The 21,653-nt window shown below is 43.1% G+C and overlaps 1 protein-coding gene and 1 long non-coding RNA gene across 2 annotated transcripts; both read right to left on the bottom strand.

The window, feature by feature from the left end:
• Window positions 1-7,770: 7,770 nt before the first annotated feature.
• Window positions 7,771-8,804, bottom strand: LOC109203233 (uncharacterized). The gene is made up of 3 exons (XR_002063151.1): window positions 8,648-8,804; window positions 8,209-8,576; window positions 7,771-8,026 (listed from the first exon to the last, which is right to left on the bottom strand). It is a non-coding gene; the product is annotated as an uncharacterized LOC109203233 (long non-coding RNA).
• Window positions 8,805-18,868: 10,064 nt separating this feature from the next.
• Window positions 18,869-20,719, bottom strand: LOC109194529 (G2/M phase-specific E3 ubiquitin-protein ligase-like). The gene is made up of 8 exons (XM_019361948.2): window positions 20,502-20,719; window positions 20,321-20,420; window positions 20,061-20,223; window positions 19,852-19,958; window positions 19,613-19,757; window positions 19,422-19,475; window positions 19,035-19,116; window positions 18,869-18,951 (listed from the first exon to the last, which is right to left on the bottom strand). Exons 2-8 carry the CDS (start codon window positions 20,416-20,418, stop codon window positions 18,869-18,871), a joined length of 732 nt encoding a protein of 243 aa, XP_019217493.2. The 5' UTR covers window positions 20,419-20,420; window positions 20,502-20,719.
• Window positions 20,720-21,653: the final 934 nt, after the last annotated feature.

The raw sequence follows: 21,653 nt of genomic DNA, 5'->3' as shown, positions 1-21,653 counted from the left end.
TGAGGTTATTAAAAGGATAATATTATGTTTTTTATGTTCACACAAACACTTTCCCTCTGATTCTCCTTCTTTGTGTTTTCCTGATAAAATCGTGCATTTCCTTTTTTCAGTGCCACTTCCCTTCCTCTATCCCTCCTCTCTCTCCTGCACTTTTCACATCCACACGTGTTGTAACAGTATGTGACAGCTGAAACAAAGTTAATGAGCAAGTAGAGCTCAGAGAGGTTTTCTTTGGAGAAACACTCTTTTTGGATGTGTCCACTTAGAAAAGGAATAAAAACATTTTTTTTTCTCTTTATCTAATAAATGTAAGCAAAGCAGAAATGTTCCCTGGATTCCTGCTTCTTCAGTTGTGAATGGCAAAAGGCCTTCCTTTGAAGAAGGCTTCATCATTTAGCCCCAACCAAAGCCATTACAGCTAACCTCCAGATTAGCGTGCATGTTATCTTGCTGAGGAAGTTAAATGGACAGACACTGAAATTCAATTTGTGATCTTGGTGTGAGAGATGTTTCCAATCATTCCAAAATAATGCTAAAAACACACTATGGATAATCTGAATGAGTATCGATCAATCCATCCATCTTCATCCGCTTTATCTGAGGCCGGGTCGCGGGGGCAGCAGCCTAAGCAGAGAAGCCCAGACCTCCCTCTCCCCAGCCACCTCCTCCAGCTTATCCGGCGGAACACCAAGGCGTTCCCAGGCCAGCCGAGAGATATAATCTCTCCAGCGTGTCCTGGGTCTGCCCCGGGGCCTCCTCCCGGTGGGACATGCCCGGAACACCTCACCCAGGAGGCATCCTTGTCAGATGCCCAAACCACCAGAACTGGCTCCTTTCGATGTGGAGGAGCAGCGGCTCTACTCTTAGCCCCTCCCGGATGGCCGAACTTCTCACACTATCTCTAAGGGAGAGGCCAGCCACCCTTCGGCGGAAGCTCATTTCTGCCGCTTGTATCCGCGATCTCGTTCTTTCGGTCACTACCCACAGCTCGTGGCCATAGGTGAAGGTAGGGATGTAGATCGACCGGTAAATTGAGAGCTTCGCTTTTACACACAGCTCCCTCTTCACCACGACGGACCGGTGCAGCGTCCGCATCACTGCAGCCGTAGCACCAATCCGTCTGTCGATCTCCGGCTCCCTTCTCCCATCACTCGCGAACAAGACCCCGAGATACTTGAACTCCTTCACTTGGGGCAGGAACTCATCCCCGACCCGGAGTGGGCACTCCACCCTTTTCCAGCTGAGAACCATGGCCTCAGATTTGAAGGTGCTGATCCTCACTCCCGCTGCTTCACACTCGGCTGTGAATCGTTCCAGTGCGAGCTGGAGGCCTTCACCTGATGAAGCCAACAGAACCACGTCATCCGCAAAAAGCAGAGATGAGATTCTGAGGTCACCAAAGTGAAGGCCCTCCGTCACTTGGCTGCACCTAGAAATCCTGTCCATAAAAATTATGAACAGAACCGGTGACAAAGGGCAGCCCTGGAGGAGCCCTTCACCCACCGGGAACAAGTCCCACTTATTGCCGGCAATGCGAACCAAACTCTTGCAACGGTTGTATAGGGATCGAATGGCCCGTAGCAATGGGCCAGACACCCCATACTCCCGCAACACCTCCCACAGGACACCCCGAGGGACACGGTCGAATGCCTTCTCCAAGTCCACAAAACACATGTAGACTGGTTGGGCAAACTCCCATGCACCCTCAAGTATCCTTGAGAGGATAAAGAGCTGGTCCAGTGTTCCGCGACCAGGACGAAAACTGCATTGTTCCTCCTGTATCCGAGGTTCGATTAGCGGACGAACTCTCCTTTCCAGCACCCTGGCATAGACTTTCCCAGGGAGGCTGAGGAGTGTGATCCCCCTGTAGTTGGAACACACCCTCCGGTCTCCCTTCTTAAAGATGGGGACCACCACCCCGGTCTGCCAGCCCCTGATCTCCACGCAACATTGTAGAGGCGCGTCAACCAGGACAGCCCTACAACGTCCAGAGCCTTCAGGAACTCGGGGCGGACCTCATCAACACCAGGGGCTCTGCCACCAAGGAGTTGTTTAACTGCCTCAGTGACCTCGCCCCCGGAAATTGGCGGGTCATTCCCCTCATCCCCAGACTCCTCGGAAGACGTGTCAGTGGGATTAAGGAGGTCCTCGAAGTATTCCTTCCACCGCCTGACAATTTTCTCAGTCGACGTCAGCAGCGCTCCGCCAGCACTATACACAGTGCAGGTAGAGCACCGGTTTCCCCTCCTGAGATGCCTGACTGTTTGGCAGAATCTCTTCGAGGCAGTCCGAAAGTCTTTTTCCATGGCCTCTCCGAACTCCTCCCACACCCGAGTTTTTGCTTCAGCCACTGCCCGAGCCGCATTCCACTTGGCCTGTCGATACCTGTCGGCTGCCTCCGGAGTCCCACAGGCTAACCAAGCCCGATAGGACTCCTTCTTCAGCCTGGTGGCTCCCTTCACCCCTGGTGTCCACCATTTGGTTCGGGGATTACCACCACGGCAGGCACCAACCACCTTGCGGCCGCAGCTCAATGCAGCAGCTTCGGCGATGGAGACGCTGAACATGGTCCATTCGGACTCAATGTCCCCAGTCTCCCTCGAAATGCTGTTGAAGCTCTGCCGGAGGTGTGCGTTGAAGATCTCGTGGACTGGGGCCTCTGCTAGACGTTCCCAGCACACCCTCACTACGCGTTTAGGTGCACCGGGTCTGTCCAGCGTCCTCCCCCGCCACATGATCCAACTCACCACCAGGTAGTGATCAGTTGACAGCTCAGCCCCTCTCTTTACCTGAGTGTCCAGAACATATGGTCGCAGGTCTGGTGATACGATTACAAAATCGATCATCGACCTGTGGCCTTGAGCGTCCTGGTGCCACGTGCACTTATGGACAAAGGTGTTCGTTATGGCCAAACTGTGATTTGCACAGAAGTCCAATAACAAAACACCGCTCGGATTCAGATCAGGGAGGCCGTTCCTCCCAATCACGCCCCTCCAGGTCTCGCTGTTGTTACCCACGTGAGCATTGAAGTCTCCCAGCAGGACAACAGAGTCTCCAGGTGGAGCACCTTCCAGCACCCCCCCCCCCCGGGGACTCTAAGAAGGCTGGGTACTCTGAACTGCCACTCTGCGCATAAGCGCAGATGACAGTCAGGACCCGTTCCCCGATCCTGAGGTGCAGAGAACAAACCCTCTCATCCACCGGGAAAAACCCCAACGTACCGGCAGCAAGCCGAGGGGATATTAAAATACCCACCCCAGGCCGCCGCCTCTCACCAGGGGCAACTCCAGACTGAGACAGAGTCCAGCCCCTCTCCAGGAGACTGGTTCCAGAGCCCAAGCCATGCGTAGAGGTGAGCCCGACTATATCTAGCCGGTACCTCTCAACCTCACGCACTAACTCAGGCTCCTTCCCCACCAGAGAGGTGACATTCCATGTCCCTATTGCCAGTCTTGGCAGCCAAGCATCAGTCCGCCAGGGCCTCCGCTCCTGGACGCCGCCTGGCACACAATGCACCCGACCCCTATGGCGCCTCCTGCGGGTGGTGGGCCTGCAGGAGGATGGGCCCATGTCTCCTCTTCGGGCTGTGCCCAGCCGGGCCCCATGGACTAAGGCCCGGCCACCAGATGCTCGCCCTTGGGCACCCTCCCCGGGCCTGGCTCCAGGGCGGGACCCCGGTAACCCTATCCCGGGCAGGGTAAACTGTTCCCTCGATGTTCTCTTCATAAGGGTCTTCTGAATCGCTCTTTGTCTGGTCCCTCACCCAGGACCAATTTGCCATGGGAGACCCTACCAGGGGGCAAAAGCCCCCAGACAACATAGCCCCTGGGATCCCTGGGACACACAAACCCCTCCACCACGATAAGGTAGCGATTCACGGAGAGGCTGAATGAGTATCTAATATCTAATTTTAAAGAATATAACAAAGTAGAATTTAAACATGCATCACAACAATAATGGAGCGGTATCACCGAGCAAAAGCTGTTTTCAGAGGCAAATTCATACAATGGTCAGCATAAAAGAAAAGCAGAAATCATGCTATAGCAGGTTTCTGAAGCTCCCTGTAATGCATGCATATTAATACAATGAGAAATATAGAAAATAGGTTCAGCCATATTAGGCCTTCAGATCAGATCTGTCTCTGGAATTCAAATTACATTGCTAAAAATGGTCCAAAACAAATAAATAAAGCAGTCCCACTGTGCACTATGAAACACAGAGGAGCAGACTGGTAAACAATGTGTTTGTATTTGCCCAAAGCAAACAAAACCCAAGTTGGAATGGGCATTGGCTGAGCCCTTCAGATTCCGTTCTATCAAAGGCCATCTGCTGGTGTGCGCCACCCTGAAACTCCAACAGAAGACTGGATTTCAATGCTTTAATGCAAAAGTAATTCTTTTGTTATCAATACTCTTCAAGTAAGAAAAAACTCCTGGGTGTGTCACGTCTTAAGCAGGTTAGCACGATTCAGAAGTGGAACTCAAAATCAAATTAAAAAAAAATCCAAATTTATTTATAAGCACATTTAAAAACAACATGGGTCGAGCCAAAGTGTACATAGTAGAGATAAATAAGTAAACATACATAGTAACTACTATAAAAGTCTCGTCATAATTGAAAGCTGGAGAGTACAAATGTGTTTCCAACCTGGTTTTAAAAATGTCAAGTGTTGGCGAAGACAGAATGTGAAGGGGCAGACTGTTCCACAGTTTGGGTGCAGAGATCGCAAAAGCTCGCTCACCTCTTTTTTTCACTCTAGTTCTGGGGATAGTCAGAAGCAACTTATGAGGGCACTTGGATTATTTTTTGTTAAAAGCGCCGAGAGATAAGATGGAGCTAATCCATTCAGAGATTCTACGACGTACTGCTTGTTGGGTCTGTGTTTCCACATGCCCCGCTAGTTTAGAGACTTATTCCTCATGAAGAACGGAAAACAAGACAGTCAGCGATCGATCGATTTTATTTGCACAAGGGAGGCCCCAGTCGGTGTCTCAGGAACGCACTTCGAATCCTATATCACAAAATGACCCCGACTCCGGCCTCCGCTCGCTGCCTTTTATTGGGAAAAACAGTTCACACAATACACATCACAGCAAAAGCACCTCCCACCGTAAAACCCCCAAATGGTTCTAAGACAAGGCACTATGTGTGTGTATGTGTAAACACCTGTATGCATGTGCAAGAACGTGTGTGTGTGTGTATGCATATGAGAATGTGTGTGTGTCTCTGTATGCATGTGTCTCTGTATGCGTGACTTCCTGATCACAACTGTTTCTAACAAAATCCTCGGTCATAAAATGGTTATCTCCCCCACACCCAATATATGGCTCAATTCCTGTATTGGTTCACCATGCACAACACAGTGAAGCCATACAAAGGGCAGGAAGCTTACCAAACAACAAACAGAATCTTCACAAGGGATGCGTCTGTGATAAAACCTCCCCCAGCACAGAGTGGCTAGAGAGGTGGTCAGAGACAAAGGAATGTCTTGATCCTATAGATTGAACTCAGACTTTACAAATTTAAGAACCACAATGACAACATTCAACAATTAGACTTAATTATTGAATTAGGGAGATATGATCAAATTTGCGAGTGCCTGTCAGGAGTCGGGCCGCCGCATTCTGAACTAACTGCAGACGCAAGAGCAAGGGATGGTTAATACCAAAATAAAGACTACTGCAGTAGTCATGCCTAGAAGAGATAAATGCATGTATCACTCTCTCAAAGTTGGCGGATGACAACATGGTCTTGGGTTTTGCAATGGCCCTCAGCTGGAAAAAGGTGGTTTTAATATCAGAATTTATTTGTTTCTCTAATGAGAAACAGCTATTGTGAGTACAAGAAAATAATTATTATAATATGATGTGTTAAATTTGTTTAGATCAGAGGAACAAGGAAGGATTTGTCTGTGTTTCAGTTTGGCTTAGCTGTAGGCCTGAGAGTGTGTAATTGTTTAGAGGGAAAGGAATTTATTGACACTGGGGGTCTGCCTGTCATAAAAGGAGACAGGAAGCTACAGTTGGGGGTTGCTGATGCTGATGCTTGTACCTTTAATAAAAGCTCATAATTGTTATAAACTTAGAAGTAGGTTTGCAGGAGACTCTCCACATGCTTATCTGTAAATGTAAGACAGCAAGAGGCCAATGGCCCAGTGGATGCAGAGTGGGGGTCACAGATACAGACACACACACACAGTGCTTTGACTGTTACGACGCACACACACCCACACGCACAGTCACTCACATGCACTCACATAGACACATGGGTACACGCACACACAGGCACTCACGTGCTCGTGCATACATACACAGACACAGAGTTTGCAGTACACCATGGGGGTTTTATGATGGGGTCACTTCTATAAAGCTGACTGTAACAAACAAAGGAGTGGAAGATCTGCAGAGGGACACCGGCCTTGCACGTCTCCCCTTCTAGAAGATGCATGCTTAACTGAAGATGAATAAAGGTTTTGTGAAAATGACTACTGAGTCCGGTGCCGTCTCTGGATGCCCGAGGAATAAAAAGAACCGGGGTGAAACTGATTTTGTAACACTATCGAGAAACACTCCTAAATCTTTTGCAAACAGAGTTCTGAACTTTTCCAGTGGGCCAAGGTCAACATTAAGGGAAGAACAGGGGTCGGGGGGCCGAATAATATAATCTCCGTTTTTTGATCATTTACATGCAAAAATGTAACTCGAACCATAATTTAATGTCACCAAGACAGTCAAGTAGAACTTTAAAGGAGTCTGCAGAGTTCTTTTTAAGGGGAAAATAGATTTGAGAATCATCAGCGTAACAGTAGATCCAGATTCCATGTTTTCTAAAAATAGAACTTAGCGGGAGCATATACAGGGAAAAAAGTATTGGTCCAAGGACAGACCTTGTGGAACCCCACAGGTAAGTGGGCTGGATGTGGAAGAAGAGCCATCAAACCTGACAGAAAAACTCCTATCAGTTAGGTAGGATCTGAACCAAGTGCAGTACCCTTAATGCCCACACAATTTTCCAATCTTAATAGCAGAATTCCGTGATCCACTGTATCAAATGTGTAGACTCATGTCTACATATTTGAAAGGTTTATTCAAAGGCAACATTAATCACACAAGGTTCAACATATCCAGAGGGTAATCCAGAGGGATGGGAAACACAGCGGGCTGGAGATAACAGGTTTCAATTGGGAAACATGGAAGAAACATTGCGACTCTTCATATTCCGAGAAGCTTAAGCCGAGCTGAAACAGGATTTGCCATAGAATCAACCTCACATGGGCCAATGAAAGGACACTTTCCTAGATTTTGTGCGAAGGGGCACATACAGGTAGACACCTAGGCCATTTGACCAGGTGTGTAGGTGGAAGCTGGGACGCTGACCTAGACAGCTCTGCTGAGGATGAAAGAGCAGTACAAGCAGCAGGCAGATTGGAACAACCTCCACAGCCGCTGGCACCTGCAGATATGATACAACGGGACAGAGTGCTCACCCACTGTTGAAGGAAACAGCAGAGGTTGACATCCCAAAGAGGATTCAAACAGGGAAAAGCCAGTGGTGGAGGAGGTCATGGAGTTATGTGCATACTCGATCCAAGCAAGCTCTGTGCTCCAGGTAGTTTGCTTGTGTGACCAAGTGGTCGGCGGGGTTAGATAAAAGGAAATAAAATGACAACGCCACCTAGGGGATTTTCACCCCTAGGAAATATATTTAAGAAAAATAGATAAAAGGAATAAAAAGAGGCCGCACAGATTCAAGGATGCACTCCGAGGCAGGTTGGCTCCAATATTAAAACAGTTTATTTATAATAAAAATAAATAAAATATTAGAAACCAAAATGTAGCGTCATTGTTGACAGTGTCTTAACGTGAAAATAAAACAATCATGGAACTTGGACTTACCAGCAGCCGTGGACCCAAAAGAAAATCACACAAAACGAAAATCACTGCAGCCCACCCGGTGCTGTACAAAAGAAAGTGTGAAAACGACCCACCACCTAAGGTCCCAGGGCCACTGGTACGTCCTCCGTTCACTAAAAGAAAACACAGAAAAATATGTTAAAAGAATAACAGGACACTGAGCGTCAGGCTCGCTACAGATGATACAAAGAACTAAAACACACTTTAATAGCTTTAATAAAAGAAACCACACACACACACACACACACACACACACACACACAGGAAGGCTTGTGCCCCGCGGGTCCACCCGTACTGGTAGTAATGGTCCCAGCCTCAATCGCGAGCTGGTCTGGCTCCCCACAGGCTAAGACCAGCAACGGGGGCAATTTAAAATCCCCGGCACGACACTCGGGCAAAGAATTGCTTCAGCCCGATCACAGAAGCGTGGGCACACGCAACAATCCAGAGATAAAATAAAATAAAACCAGGCGAACCAGGAAATGGTAGGCCTACTTAATAAAACCAAATAAGACAAGGTAAAACAATTCAAAACCAAACAAGACAAGACAAGACAGCAGGCTCCACTGAGGAGGAGCCCTCACAACAACGGCTAGGCAGGTGTCTTGATTCTTCACTTAAGGCTGTGTGAGTTGCCACGGAGGTGAAGGCAGCGATCACGCCCTAAAACAGACAAATATAACCTTAGCCTCCGGTAGCTGTGAATGCTAATAAAAATAGTTTGAACAGCTTACCCCAGGACCGGAGGCGCTATACTCTCACTGGTGGGGGAAATCACACAAGCACCTCTCTCCGCAACGCCGGAATAAAACAACCTGCCGCGCTACAACAGGCCGCAAAAACTATTACTATACATTCCAATACTGAGAGGGAATCTGAGGTTAAGCGAGAGCATACCTGTGGCTGTCATATGATCTACTCTTGCTGATCAGTCCGTCGCAGAGTGTCAGCATTTACTGCTGCTTTGCGCTGAATGCATGGGAGGAATAATCCAAAGAAGCACCGGCTTAGCTTTATACCTGGTGCCAGCCTGCAATCAATATGCAGGTGGGTTCCCAATTGACCTAGTTTTGCAGTAAGAACGAGCGCAGGAGAGAGCGAGAGCAGTAGAGCGAGCGAGCGAGAGAGAGAAAAGAAAGGCGAGTAGCCCATCCGGCTACACTTGGAAGAGATGACAACACAGGGCAGCCTCCAACTCCCTATTGGTTTGTTCCAAACTCTTGGTGGCATTGCCACTTGGTGCTCTGTGGTAGAGTATCACTTCCTGTTCCTGCTCAAACACGGTGGTGTTTTTGAGTAGCTTACCTGCTTAGCGATTTATTTAAAAAGTTTTAGAAACATTCTCTCTTCAAGGCATAATCTTCACGTGCTTCATCCGAAGCACACGTTCTGTGTACTCCCTCCCTAATTTATAGCCAAAGTATTCACTCACTGTGTCTTTACTGTTTCGCTAGCTTAGCTTAGCTTGTAGCCAACTTGCTAGCAGCATGGCCTTTAGCAGTAGTGATACTTGTAACAAATGTAGCATATTTGCAGCTCTGGAGGCCAGGATTACTGAATTGGAGACTCGGCTTCGCACCCTTCATTCACCCGTAGCTAGCCAGGCCCCTGTAGCTGGTGCAGTCGAAGATAGCTTAGGCCCCGCTAGCTGTTCCCCGGCAGACCCCAAGCAGCTGGGGAAAGAGGGCGGCTGGGTGACGGTGAGGAGGAAGCATAGTCTTAAACAGAAGCCCCAGGTACACCACCAACCTGTTCATGTGTCTAACCATTTTTCCCCACTCAGCGACACACCCGCCGGGGGTCAAACTCTGGTAATTGGTGATTCTGTTCTCAGACATGTGAAGCTACGGACACCGGCAACCATATTCAATTGTCTTCCAGGGGCCAGAGCAGGAGACATTGAAGGAAATTTAAAACTGCTGGCTAAGGGTAAACGTAAATTCAGTAAAATCATAATTCACTAATTAATTCCTCCAAACCATCGATGTGTCTTTTAGACCCCATTCCTACAAAATGGCTCAAAGAAGTCCTGCCATTAATTAATGCTTCAATCTTAAATATCATCAACCTATCTCTAATAATCGGCTATGTACCACAGGCCTTCAAGCTGGCTGTAGTTAAACCTTTACTTAAAAAGCATCTCTAGACCCAGCTGTCTTAGCTAATTATAGGCCAATCTCCAACCTTCCTTTCATATCAAAAATCCTTGAAAGAGTAGTTGTCAAACAGCTAACAGATCATCTGCAGAGGAATGGCTTATTTGAAGAGTTTCAGTCAGGTTTCAGAGCTCATCACAGCACAGAAACAGCTTTAGTGAAGGTTACAAATGATCTTCTTATGGCCTCTGACAGTGGACTCATCTCTGTGCTTGTCCTGCTAGACCTCAGTGCTGCGTTCGATACTGTTGACCATAATATCCTATTAGAGCGATTAGAACATGCTGTAGGTATTACAGGTACTGCAATGCAGTGGTTTGTATCATATCTATCTAATAGACTCCAATTTGTGCATGTAAATGGAGAGTCCTCTTCACACACTGAGGTTAATTATGGTGTTCACCCATAATTAACCTCAGTGTAACAACTTACACAACTTGTGTAAAGTGCTTTGAGTGCTCAGAAGAGTAGAAAAGCGCTATATAAGAGCCAGTCCATTTACCATTTACCATTCCCTTGGGTCCTCCCTGAGGTGGAGTCAGACAAACTCCTGCACCTGGGACGAATCAGCTGCTGTGTGAAGGGTGCATTTAAACCATGCCTGGTCAACTCTCCCTCACCAGTCCATCAGCTACTCATCGTGGTAACAGGCCACCTCTGTGTCTCCTGTTGTACAACATTTGCCTTACCTGTTTTGTCCTTGTGCTCGCAGCTTGCTTGACTGTTCACCCGGAATATTTCTCACCATTTGCAGCCCCGATTCGGATTACCTTCGCTCTCTCTGCCTGTCCCACTGTCTGCTTCACTGTAGTGGACTCACTGGTCAGACTTCTCCAGCCACAAGGTCAATCACTCGGATCAGCCACAGCCTCCACTGGTTGATACCTCGTTCACTTGCCTTGGATTTCATCACTAACTCTGCTCTTCCTGTATCCTGGAGACTCTGTGCCCTTGCCCTGGATAATCCTGTCCTCTGTGTTCATCCCCGTTCCCAGTTTTCCCCTGAGACACCTCCTGACCTCTTGTATATCTTGTAAATACTTGTTGTGTCACTGGTTTAGGTTGTTCAGAATTTAGGCATTGTATTCTCTGTCATCACAAATAAATCACTTGTGCAGTCATTGCTGAGTTCACTGTGTCTGCTTCTGGGTCCTTCACGCCGGCCTCCAGGCCAATTGTGACAGAAAGAGAGAGCAGACAGCATGTGAGGTGGGCTGGGACCATGTCAGGGTGTCTCAACATAATGTTGTTTAATGAAAGAGGTGTTTGCTAATGTAATAAAAATTATGAAAATTATTTTCCCAGACAAACACACAGCAGTCTCAAATTAGTTTGGAGTGGAACATATATTATTTCCTGGAAAAGACCGTTTCCATTCTGCCTACTCCACACCTTGCTATGTTATTTTATTCTGTCCTCATACATTGATGTGCATATTATGTTTACATACAAAGCTATATGTGCCTCTGCGTGGTGAAAGATACCCAAACACTAACATTTTTATCAAAGTCCCTCATAAATTGTGCACAGGGCAGTTTACTAAGTGTTGAGATACAAAACTATAAATCTGCTGGAAATTAATTGAGCATCACTTTAAGAATCTGAGACTGTTGATAAAGTACAAAGATTGATGACAACCCTGGTTACTTTAATGGATGGCAGCATCATAAAATATTAGATTATATAGAGAGACAAGCTCCAGTTGGGATGACGCAGGCTTTATATGAGCAGACTGTGGACAGTTAGATATCTAATTAAAACCCAAAGCAAACTCATTTTATTGTATTGCTACAGGTTTGCAATCAATTAAATTGTATCTTTAGGTACTTCGTTACCAGCATCCTAATGGAAAAACACATAAATTGTTCCCATTTCTTAAGTTTAACATATGAGAAAATCCCAATAATATGTTTGACTGTTTAACAGGAATAAGATGGTATGAGTGAACCAACAAGGGGACTGCCAAGGAGCTGTTAGTGATGAACTTGACATACTGTCAGATGGTATGCAGTGTGCCCTTAAAACACTGGAACACAAGTGAACAACAAAAGAAGAGTGGCAGGCATAAAAACTAATAAAATTCAAGTGAACGGGAAAATGCATCTCTCAGGTGCTATCTTTTCCTGCAGCCAGCTCATTATTCCAGCTTCATTTCTGATGACAAGTACATCATTTGTATTGATGGCTTGGATCTTATTCCTGCTGTAGAGCTGATGTCTAAGGACCTAGGTTACCTTCTTGAAGTATTTGGCTATTGCTGATCTACTAGCCTACAGCTTGTTTTCTGTGATGCCAAAGTACTAAAGAACCACAGCTACCCAACAAATTCAAATACAGGCTGTTCTTCAGACAAAAAGGGGATAAAAAGGATATATATTTGCATATTCTGATTACCTAGGGTGAGGAATCTAGGGAGCTTTCTAAAGGCTTTGACTTTAGAGGGTAAAAAACAATGCTCAAAAGAATTTTGATGCTTTGTTTTACCGTGGGTCAAGAAAATAACTTTTTTAAAAAAAGAGTTCAAGTTACCACATGTAAATAAAGATGTGAAAAAATGGTCTCTACATGCATGGTTCCCATCATGAAGAGTGGAGGATGAGGTGTGATGGTGTGTGTGTGTGTGTGTGTGTGTGTGTGTGGTGGGGGGGGGGGGGGGCTTTGCTGGTGCTGTTGGGGTTGTATTCATCATTTATTTCCAACAGGACAGTGACCCCAAACAAACCTCCAGGCTGTGTCAGGGCTATTTGACCAAGAAGGAGAGTGATGGACTGCTGCACCAGATTGCCTGGCCTCCACAGTCACCTGACCTAAACCCAATGGAGATGGTTTGGGATGAGATGGACTACAGAGTGAAGGCACAAAGACCAACAAGGCCAACAAATCCTTCAAGACTGAAAAACCATTTCAGGTGACGACCTCATGAAGCTCATCGAGAGAAAGCAAAGCATCGAAAGCAAAGGGAGGCTACTTTGAATGAACACATGTTTTTTATTTTTAGATTCTTTGTAGTTTTGATGCCTTCATTGAGAATCTACAATGTAAATAGTCATGAAAATAAAGAAAAAACATTAAATGAGAGGTGGGCAGTCTTATGGGTTGCATCATTGTTCCATTTCCAGCCTTGGTGGGGCTGTTCTCATACTGTTCCCTGCAACTATATTTTCAAGGCTGTGAGTCTTTGGCAGTTTAAGGCTTCATGCATGGGCAGCTTGCTGTACTTCATTCCTTTATTCTTCTAGTAGACCTTCAGAGGGTAGTTCACGTAGTCTTCGCAATCGGTCATGGAGAGTCCAAGTTTCCAAATACTGATGGAAAGTCCCTTGAAGCAACTGTTGTTGTGATTTGGAGCTACATCAATAAAATTGAATAGGATCGAACTGATGCGTCAGTTCACTGCACTTGGGGGGCATTTGACTTTTCTGTTAGGTTGCTTTTACTTGGAATATTTTTTTTCTGCTATTAACAGAGAAGGGTTTACTTTCTGTGAAATGCCAATATTTATTTTGCTCTATGTTGCTCATGAATTCCAGGTGGTCAAAAAAAATCTACCCACTACTGCCAGTGTTATTTTTGTACAGAGAGAAAAGGGGGGAGCAGGGAAACCTTGCATGGCTGGTTTGACATGATAGGATGTGATGCTTCCAACCATAGGTATAGGAGTAGGAAGGGAGGGGTGAAGGAAGGTAAAGGGATGGTAGAGGAGACAGGAGGGATCACAAAACCCAGTCAACACAGTCAGGAGATGTCAGAGCACGTTGTGGCTACCATGACAGACAGACTGTACCTATCACACACCTGCTCACTTTCAGTGATCTGAAAATGATTCTGGCAGCTCTGGCCTGGTTTGTCTAGGCAAGTGTCTTGAAATGTATATGTCAGTGTGGTTATGTGTGTGCTTGGGTATTAGTGTGGGGCCATATGTGTGCCTGTACTGTTAAACATATGTATAAACGTCTGCTGGTCCCTACTGCAGACAGCTGTTCTCTGCATGAAGAGGTAAATGTGAGCTGACAGAGTTCTTCTGACAAACTGATATGTGGTCAGAGCTCAGGCATATATCTGTCTGAAATATTTAAGGTACATTGTTGGGCTAGTCTTTGTGGCTGTCATTTCTGATCCTCAACATGACATTTTACACCACATCAATATTTTCTCTTTTCAGTGTCCATAGAGCAAAATCAGTACGACTCTTATATAAGTCATCTGTAAAGGTCTTCAGTCACCAGCAGTGTTCACATATTTTACTCAGGTGCTGAGTGTAAGAAAAGTTATATATAGTTTATTTAACTGGTATTAAAGTCTTCATATTACACCATTTTAGATATATCAGGTATATATATTTATACACAATGTAAGAGACCACAGTCAAGAAAATCAAAATAAGACGTTAGGTGAATAACAACTATAAGTGAAACACGAGGCATCTTAATTTAACCGAAGGAAAAGAAAGAGGAGGATGAGACAGAAGGAAACACAGGGGACTAAATAAACCTCTGCAGCCACAAAATAGGCCCAGAACTGAAGACTCAAAATACTAACGGAAAGCCAAAAAAATCTAAGAAAAAAGAAACGCAAAGCAGCAAAGTAGAGGGGTCCTAGAAAATAAGCAAGAATTTTAAAGCAAAAATGCAGGGACAGACCCGGGATCATGACACGGTGATGTCATATAAAGTATGGCGTTATTTTTGTGCCACTATTTTGAGCGCACGTAAAAAAAATTGAGCGCACATAAAAAAAAATTGCAGGTGCAAGTGTTGCATTTTGAGGAGAAATTTATTTTGAGCGTATAAAAGCTGAATTTGAGTGAACAAAATTCATTGCTGCGTGCAAAAAATGTATTTCAGTGTTTGCGCTTATCCATATACACACACAATAGCAGCCCCTCTCGCTCAGTTTTTTCATTTGCGCTTGCTCGCAATGCGTTGCTTGCGCTCACAACATTCTCTGCTCCGTGCGCGCTCAACTCTCTGTACACCGTTATAAGTGTGCCACAAAACCAACCAATCACAGACTTTTCTGATTCTGATTGGCTCTTACGGTCTCCAATCAGCTCACTAGCATTCTGGAACCACTGTCCGAAATGTAGCTAAATCCAGCTAAACTCTATTAAACCCCAATTTGCGGATAATATCTTTAATTAAAATTTAATTAAAATTTAATTAAAATTCAACATTTAATTAAAATTTTAAAATATATTATTTTTTTAAGACTATCGTTGGTGTAGTATAATGTAGTTGCATCATACAACCATGCCAACTGACTCATTTTTCCAAATTATATTTGAGTTGCTCTCTTTTTATGTCGTCGAATACTGAACAGCAGCACGAAAACAACATGTCCCGGCCACATGTAAGTAACATAAAATCATTTTGTACATGATTATTCGCTTGATAACTGACGTTAGCTAATTTGCAAACTATGCAAACTTGAAAAATGACGTACCTCATGTAGTTCGTTTTATGGGTTGTTTATTTTTGTCTGAGATACATCATTTCATTGTATTTTTCTAACTACTTGTCCATGTTTGCTGCTTTTAACAGGACATACTGAGACAGCAAATGATGCATAGACTCCTCTCTAAACTGGAAGCTGCTTTAAACCAACAACCACTAAATCTGGATTATTTGGAGTTCTTGACTCGTCATGAGCTTGTTCTGTTTGAATCTTTCTCTCAGCAAATAGGCGGTCTGTCAGAGATTACAGAGGCTCTCAAAACATTCATCATCTGGTTCAGTGTGAAATTAACATCAGCTCTGTGGCCATTATTGAACTGGAAACAGAAGTTGGTCACAGTCCTGGCCACCCCAAAATCGTACTAGAGAGAGAAAAACTGAAGAACTTGTTGGACACTCAGCTGCATTGCTAAATGTCTTGGTGTTTCAAGAAGAACAATCTACAGGAGGATGCCAGAATTTGACTTGTCTGTGAGAGGAACATACAGCACAATGAATGACCAAGAGCTGGACAACATCATATCGGCTATCAAAAATCGGATGACAAATGCTGGCTATCGAATGGTTCAAGGACATTTGGTTTCTATGGGTCTCCGTGTTCATTGGTGGAGAATGATGGCCTCCATGCATCGAGTTGATGCTGTAGGGATCTTCACACAGATCACAGAACTAAGCTGTGTTGTGTGAAGAAGCTACTCGGTGCGAGGACCTCTCTCCCTGGTCCACATAGACACAAATCACAAGCTAATAAGGTAAAATACCCACTTATATAGCTCTAACACAAGTTGGGCAGAAAGATGCACGTTATACTTTAAATCTGCTTTAATCAACCTTATCTGATAGGTCTTTCAGTGTATTTATAATATTTTAAAAAGCACTTGATAGAGTAATATTAAGTAAAAGGATTACAGGATGTGTAACAAAACCAGTAATATTGTTAATTGTAAATTTTCTTGAGCAATTATTTACACTTTGTATATCAATATTTTCCATGATAACAAGCCTATCAACACATAATGTGGTAAGTGCTCCAGAAAATTCATGACAAGAGAACTAAAATATTTAATCTCATTGAACTTATCCACTTTCACATATAGTTGGTATTATTTTCAGCACACCTGACAAGTGTCCAGTTCAAATCAGTGTGCATACTGAAAAATTTATTTTCAATGTCTTACATGTTCTGCAAATCAAGCCTTAGTGAGATTGCTTTCCCTCTGAAACAGGTACAATGTTGTGATCTTTGGTGGAGTGGATGGCTACTCAAGGAAGGTAAAATTTTAACTGTTATGTAGAATATTTGGTAGTTTTGAAATGAGAGCTTTATTAGGTTATTTTTTCATGAACATCAGTTATTCAGCAAGCCAACATAGTGGACGATTTGCATTTTTTTTTTAAATTTATAATCAGTTCTTTACAAAAAAAGGTTCAATTAAAAGGCCATTTTTATTTTTTGATAAGTACTACCAATATTGATGTATAGACTACTCAAGCTTTGAATTATGGCTATGAACATAGAACCGTACAATATTCCTTGAACACTTATTATGAAACTGCATTATTAACTGAAAAACTATACATGATCAGAAACCAGATCTTTAATTTTCCATTTGTTTTTACTGCAGGTCCTGTACTTGGATGCAGCAACTAACAACAGGGCAAAAACTGCATTCTCATTTTTCCTGAGATCAGCCCAACTTCACGGCTTGCCATCAAGGTTTTATGCCCTGATTAAATTTATATGCTAGCAACAAGTTTCATTAAAGAAAACTTTAAAAATTCCTTAAATTTATTTTTTATCATAGGGTTAGGGCAGATCAAGGAGTAGAAAACCTGGACGTTGCACATTTCATGTTTGCCACAAGAGGAACAGGGAGAGCGAGTTTCATATCTGGAAAGAGTGTCCACAATCAGAGGTTAGTCTTTTGATGTTTTTTATATTATTATTGACTGCATGGGTAGATTGTTGTAGCAGTTCTGATATTGATTTGAAGCATGAAATACCAGAAATCCAAATTCAAATGCATTTACAGAGTAGAACGACTTTGGCGTGATGTTTGGATTGCGGTCAATAGCAAGTACCATGATATTCTTCACTCACTCGAGGAGGATGGCCTGCTTGACATTTCGGATGTCATTCATCTCTTTGGTGTCCACTACATCTTTGTCCCTCGACTCTGAGCAGATCTTGTCACCTTTGTTGGAGGATGGAATAATCATCCCCTCAGGACAGAAGGTGGTCTCACTCCTGAACAGCTCTGGTTTATGGGACATCTACAAGAGCTGGACGAGGGCGAGAGACTTGAGGTACCAGATCATAATCAGATTTTTTTTAAAAATTTATTTAAATGTTGAATTTCAAAATTTATTTAGCAGTTAACTCTGCTCTTCTGAAATTAACAAATTACACACTTGTTGCACATCTGGGAGATGCTTCTGGTGATTTTATACATTCTTGCTTTTCAATTACCACTAATCTAAATTACAGTAAGAAGAACATGAAAACAAAGGCATTCTTTTTAAATTGTTGTATTTAATGGAAAAAACGCTTACACAAAATAGCATTACTCCCAAAAGTACCTATTCTGGAATAATGACTATTCTTTGCTCCGTGCACACTCAACTCTCTGTACACCGTTGTAAGTGTGCCACAAAACCAACCAATCACAGACTTTTCTGATTCTGATTGGCTCTTACGGTCTCCAATCAGCTCACTAGCATTCCGGAACCACTGTCCAAAATGTTGCTAAATCCAGCTAAACTCTATTAAACCCCAATTTGCGGATAATATCTTTAATTATTTTATTTTAAAATATATTATTTTTTAAGACTATCGTTGGTGTAGTATAATGTAGTTGCATCATACAACCATCATACACCAGAGTAGTACGACTTTGGCGTGATGTCTGGATTGCAGTCACTAGCAAGTAATCTAGTAAGAAGAACATGAAAACAAAGGCATTCTTTTTAAATTGTTGTATTTAATGGAAAAAACGCTTACACAAAATAACATTACTCCCAAAAGTACCTATTCTGAGTCACACGGTCGTGACCTGTACATACAAATCTTGCTACAGGTGTCAAACCAACAGTGACACTTAATATGGACGTGAAAATCAACGCTCTGTTAAGTTCTCAAATACTGGATTTCTTTGCTAAAACATTCAGATTACAAGTAGACAAGCAAACAAAGCACTTTTTACACACTTCACACTTATTATCTATCAACATGGGACCCTACACAAAGTTTTGAAGTCTTTTCATGAAACAGCTACGAACATCTTAACAGCTAATGTTTAGAAACATTTTTGCTCATTTAGTTTCCAAATTACAAGACAACAATGTGTTAAACTCTGTGGATTCCACCACCATATCTAACTGCTGCACTCATTATGGTTTTAAACTCTGTGTAAGTGTCCAGATGCTGCACTGGAAAAGTCACAGTACAAAAGTCACAGTGCATGCGCTCACAACTGGGTAACAAATTGAGTGATCTCCCAGCCGCTCCTTACATTCGTGGTCAAACTTGCATGTTATTTTGAAATGTCTCTTTTCATCAGGAAGGATGGGAACATGGGACTGTCCGGTCATCCACTGGAGCACAGGCTGGACAGCAAGAGACTCTGATTTTTCACCACCTGCACCGCCTTTGTTTCCATCTGTGATGTTTGAAAATGTTTCTGAAGTCTTTTCTAAATAAAAAGCAATCTGGATTACAATGTTTTAAATTAACAACTAAAAATACTTCCTAGTGCCCTGCATGTTAAAGCAAAAATATTTAACAGATGCATACGGTATATATACTATACTATAGGTATATACAGCTAATACTATATAGTACCTGATACTTCAATCTCCTGCAAGAAATCTTGCAAAAAAATTTATGATCTTCCTCTAACCCTCTTTTCACTGAAATGTGGTTGGCAGCTCATCATAATGAAATCAGCGTCTGGCTGTAAATAAGGAAATAAAGTAGATTATATTATAGATATATTGTTCATTCAAAACTAATAAATAAATACAGGATAACTACAGTACAGATAAGTGGACTGTCTTCGGATCAGAATGAAGCTGCTATGTTAATACTTACTTTGAGGATTTTCCCAGTAACAAACAAACTGTGGCAAGCTTCAGGATTTACAGCCATCAGGTTCACAAGACCATACAGTTCCATGCCCTTTCTGAGCTCCTGTAGCATTGGAATCAGTCTTGTTGTGGAGTGTAAGACAATAGCACTTAAAAAAACAAACAAACAAAAAAAACAAACATGAAAAACTAGTTGGGGATGGGGGGATGGGTTAATGATCTCTCTGACTTTTTCTCCCTTACCGGATCATGCTTTCCTTACTATCCATCTCTATCTGGTTTGTGTATCCACAGCTGACAATTTCATCAGCCCACAACATCAGAGACTGTATGTCTGCTGCATCTTCAACCTGGAAATGTATAATGTGAAAGAGGAAATACAGAAGGTTAAAAGTGTTTAAAAACACCATACTCATAATATATCATGTGCCAGAGCTAAACCAGGTGCTCACTTTGCTGATGAGCAGGGAAGATTCCACATCTGCAACATCCTCCTTAGACAGACAGCTGAAATCAACCTCTCCTGAGCAGAGGACATTGTAGCACCATTCTTTGAAAAAGGCAGGAGATGGGCCTCCTTGGGCGAGGCTGACTGCAATTATTTCACCAACAGTTCTGTGTAGACAAATGATTATAATTCATTTTCAGGTAACATTTACAAAAATATCGGATGCGTATTAAATGTAATACACAAAGCTCGTATGTAACCAACCTGAAGTTTTCATTATCAAGATCGGTCAGAGAATACTTGGGGTTTTTGCCCTTGTTCTCAGGCCCTTCAAAGAATCTGCTTTCAATACCTGAAATCATGTCTTTCATACAAAAAATATCCGCATTTTTAAGTTATCCATTATTTATTGACACTAGGACAAAACAGGTAATAGGCAACTCACCACTCAAAAACTCTTTCCTAAGTGCTCCTGTATCCACGCCTGCCTCTCCAATGAGAACCACCCTAAGAACACTGGTGGGAGATGCAGCTTTTTTTCTCTGCCACTGGTCAGCCTCCACCTGGAACTCACATAGCAGCAATAACACAGGACACAAACTATGCCACCCTCTGGTGTGGCAGACAAAAAACACAGTGCAAAAATATCCATAACACTGAATCATAACAGCTCAGAATAGTGGCATAAAAATAACGCCATAATAAAGTGACACCTTTCATCAGTGGCACCACTAGCTCTAGTTTCATAGAGCACACATCCAAACAATATATGTCAGCCATCCATTATCATCTTGGTTCACAATCCCACACACACTGACGTTGGCTGGTCATTTCTATGTGAAAATTCTTCTCTATACTTCAGTTTCCCCCCAGTCAACGAAATGTGCATGTTAAGTTAACTAATGATTGAAAATTGGTCATGTATGAGTCAGATACAGAGGTAGATAAAGTACTTGACATGTATATGGTAAAACAGGGATGTCAAATTTCTTTTACATCACGGGCCACACATAACCCACTTTGATCAAATGTAGGCTGGACCCATCAAACTCCTCTTTCTGTCAGTGTGTAGAAAAGTAAGTGGACATTTAATCAGTGAGATATCTTGATATATGAAAAAGAAGTACATTTTCAACAGTGTCTTGTTTTTCTCTGCATAACAAAAAAATCCATCTATAGTGTATGCAATCCATTAGCATGACTATATGGGCTTAAATATTTAATTTTTACAATTTCATTATAGTATGTATGGCCATTGGGAAGGTCTTTATCAGGCCAATAAACTTTAACACTTATGAAAATACAATTATGTCTAGCATTTATGCCCAAAGTCATCATTTACTGGTGTTTCTACTAATTCCTTTCTTAGGAATTGGCCGGGTCAATTTTGGCCCTTGGGCACTATTTTTGTCACCCCTTGCATATGTGAAACTGTCATTAAAATGTGAATTCATATATATCTAGTGAGGCAGCAAACAGACAACAGATGCTCAATCATTTGGGATGGATTCAGAGTACAGCTGCTTCTCCTCCACAGTTGCACTGGTATATTCAATTTAGTCTTATTTATATAGCGCCAAATCACAACAACAGTCGC

Source organism: Oreochromis niloticus, linkage group LG2 (assembly GCF_001858045.2).
Source record: "Oreochromis niloticus isolate F11D_XX linkage group LG2, O_niloticus_UMD_NMBU, whole genome shotgun sequence".
Lineage (NCBI taxonomy): Eukaryota > Metazoa > Chordata > Actinopteri > Cichliformes > Cichlidae > Oreochromis > Oreochromis niloticus.
The sequence above is the reverse complement of the archived record's forward strand: the minus strand, read 5'-3'. Positions and strand labels throughout refer to the sequence as shown.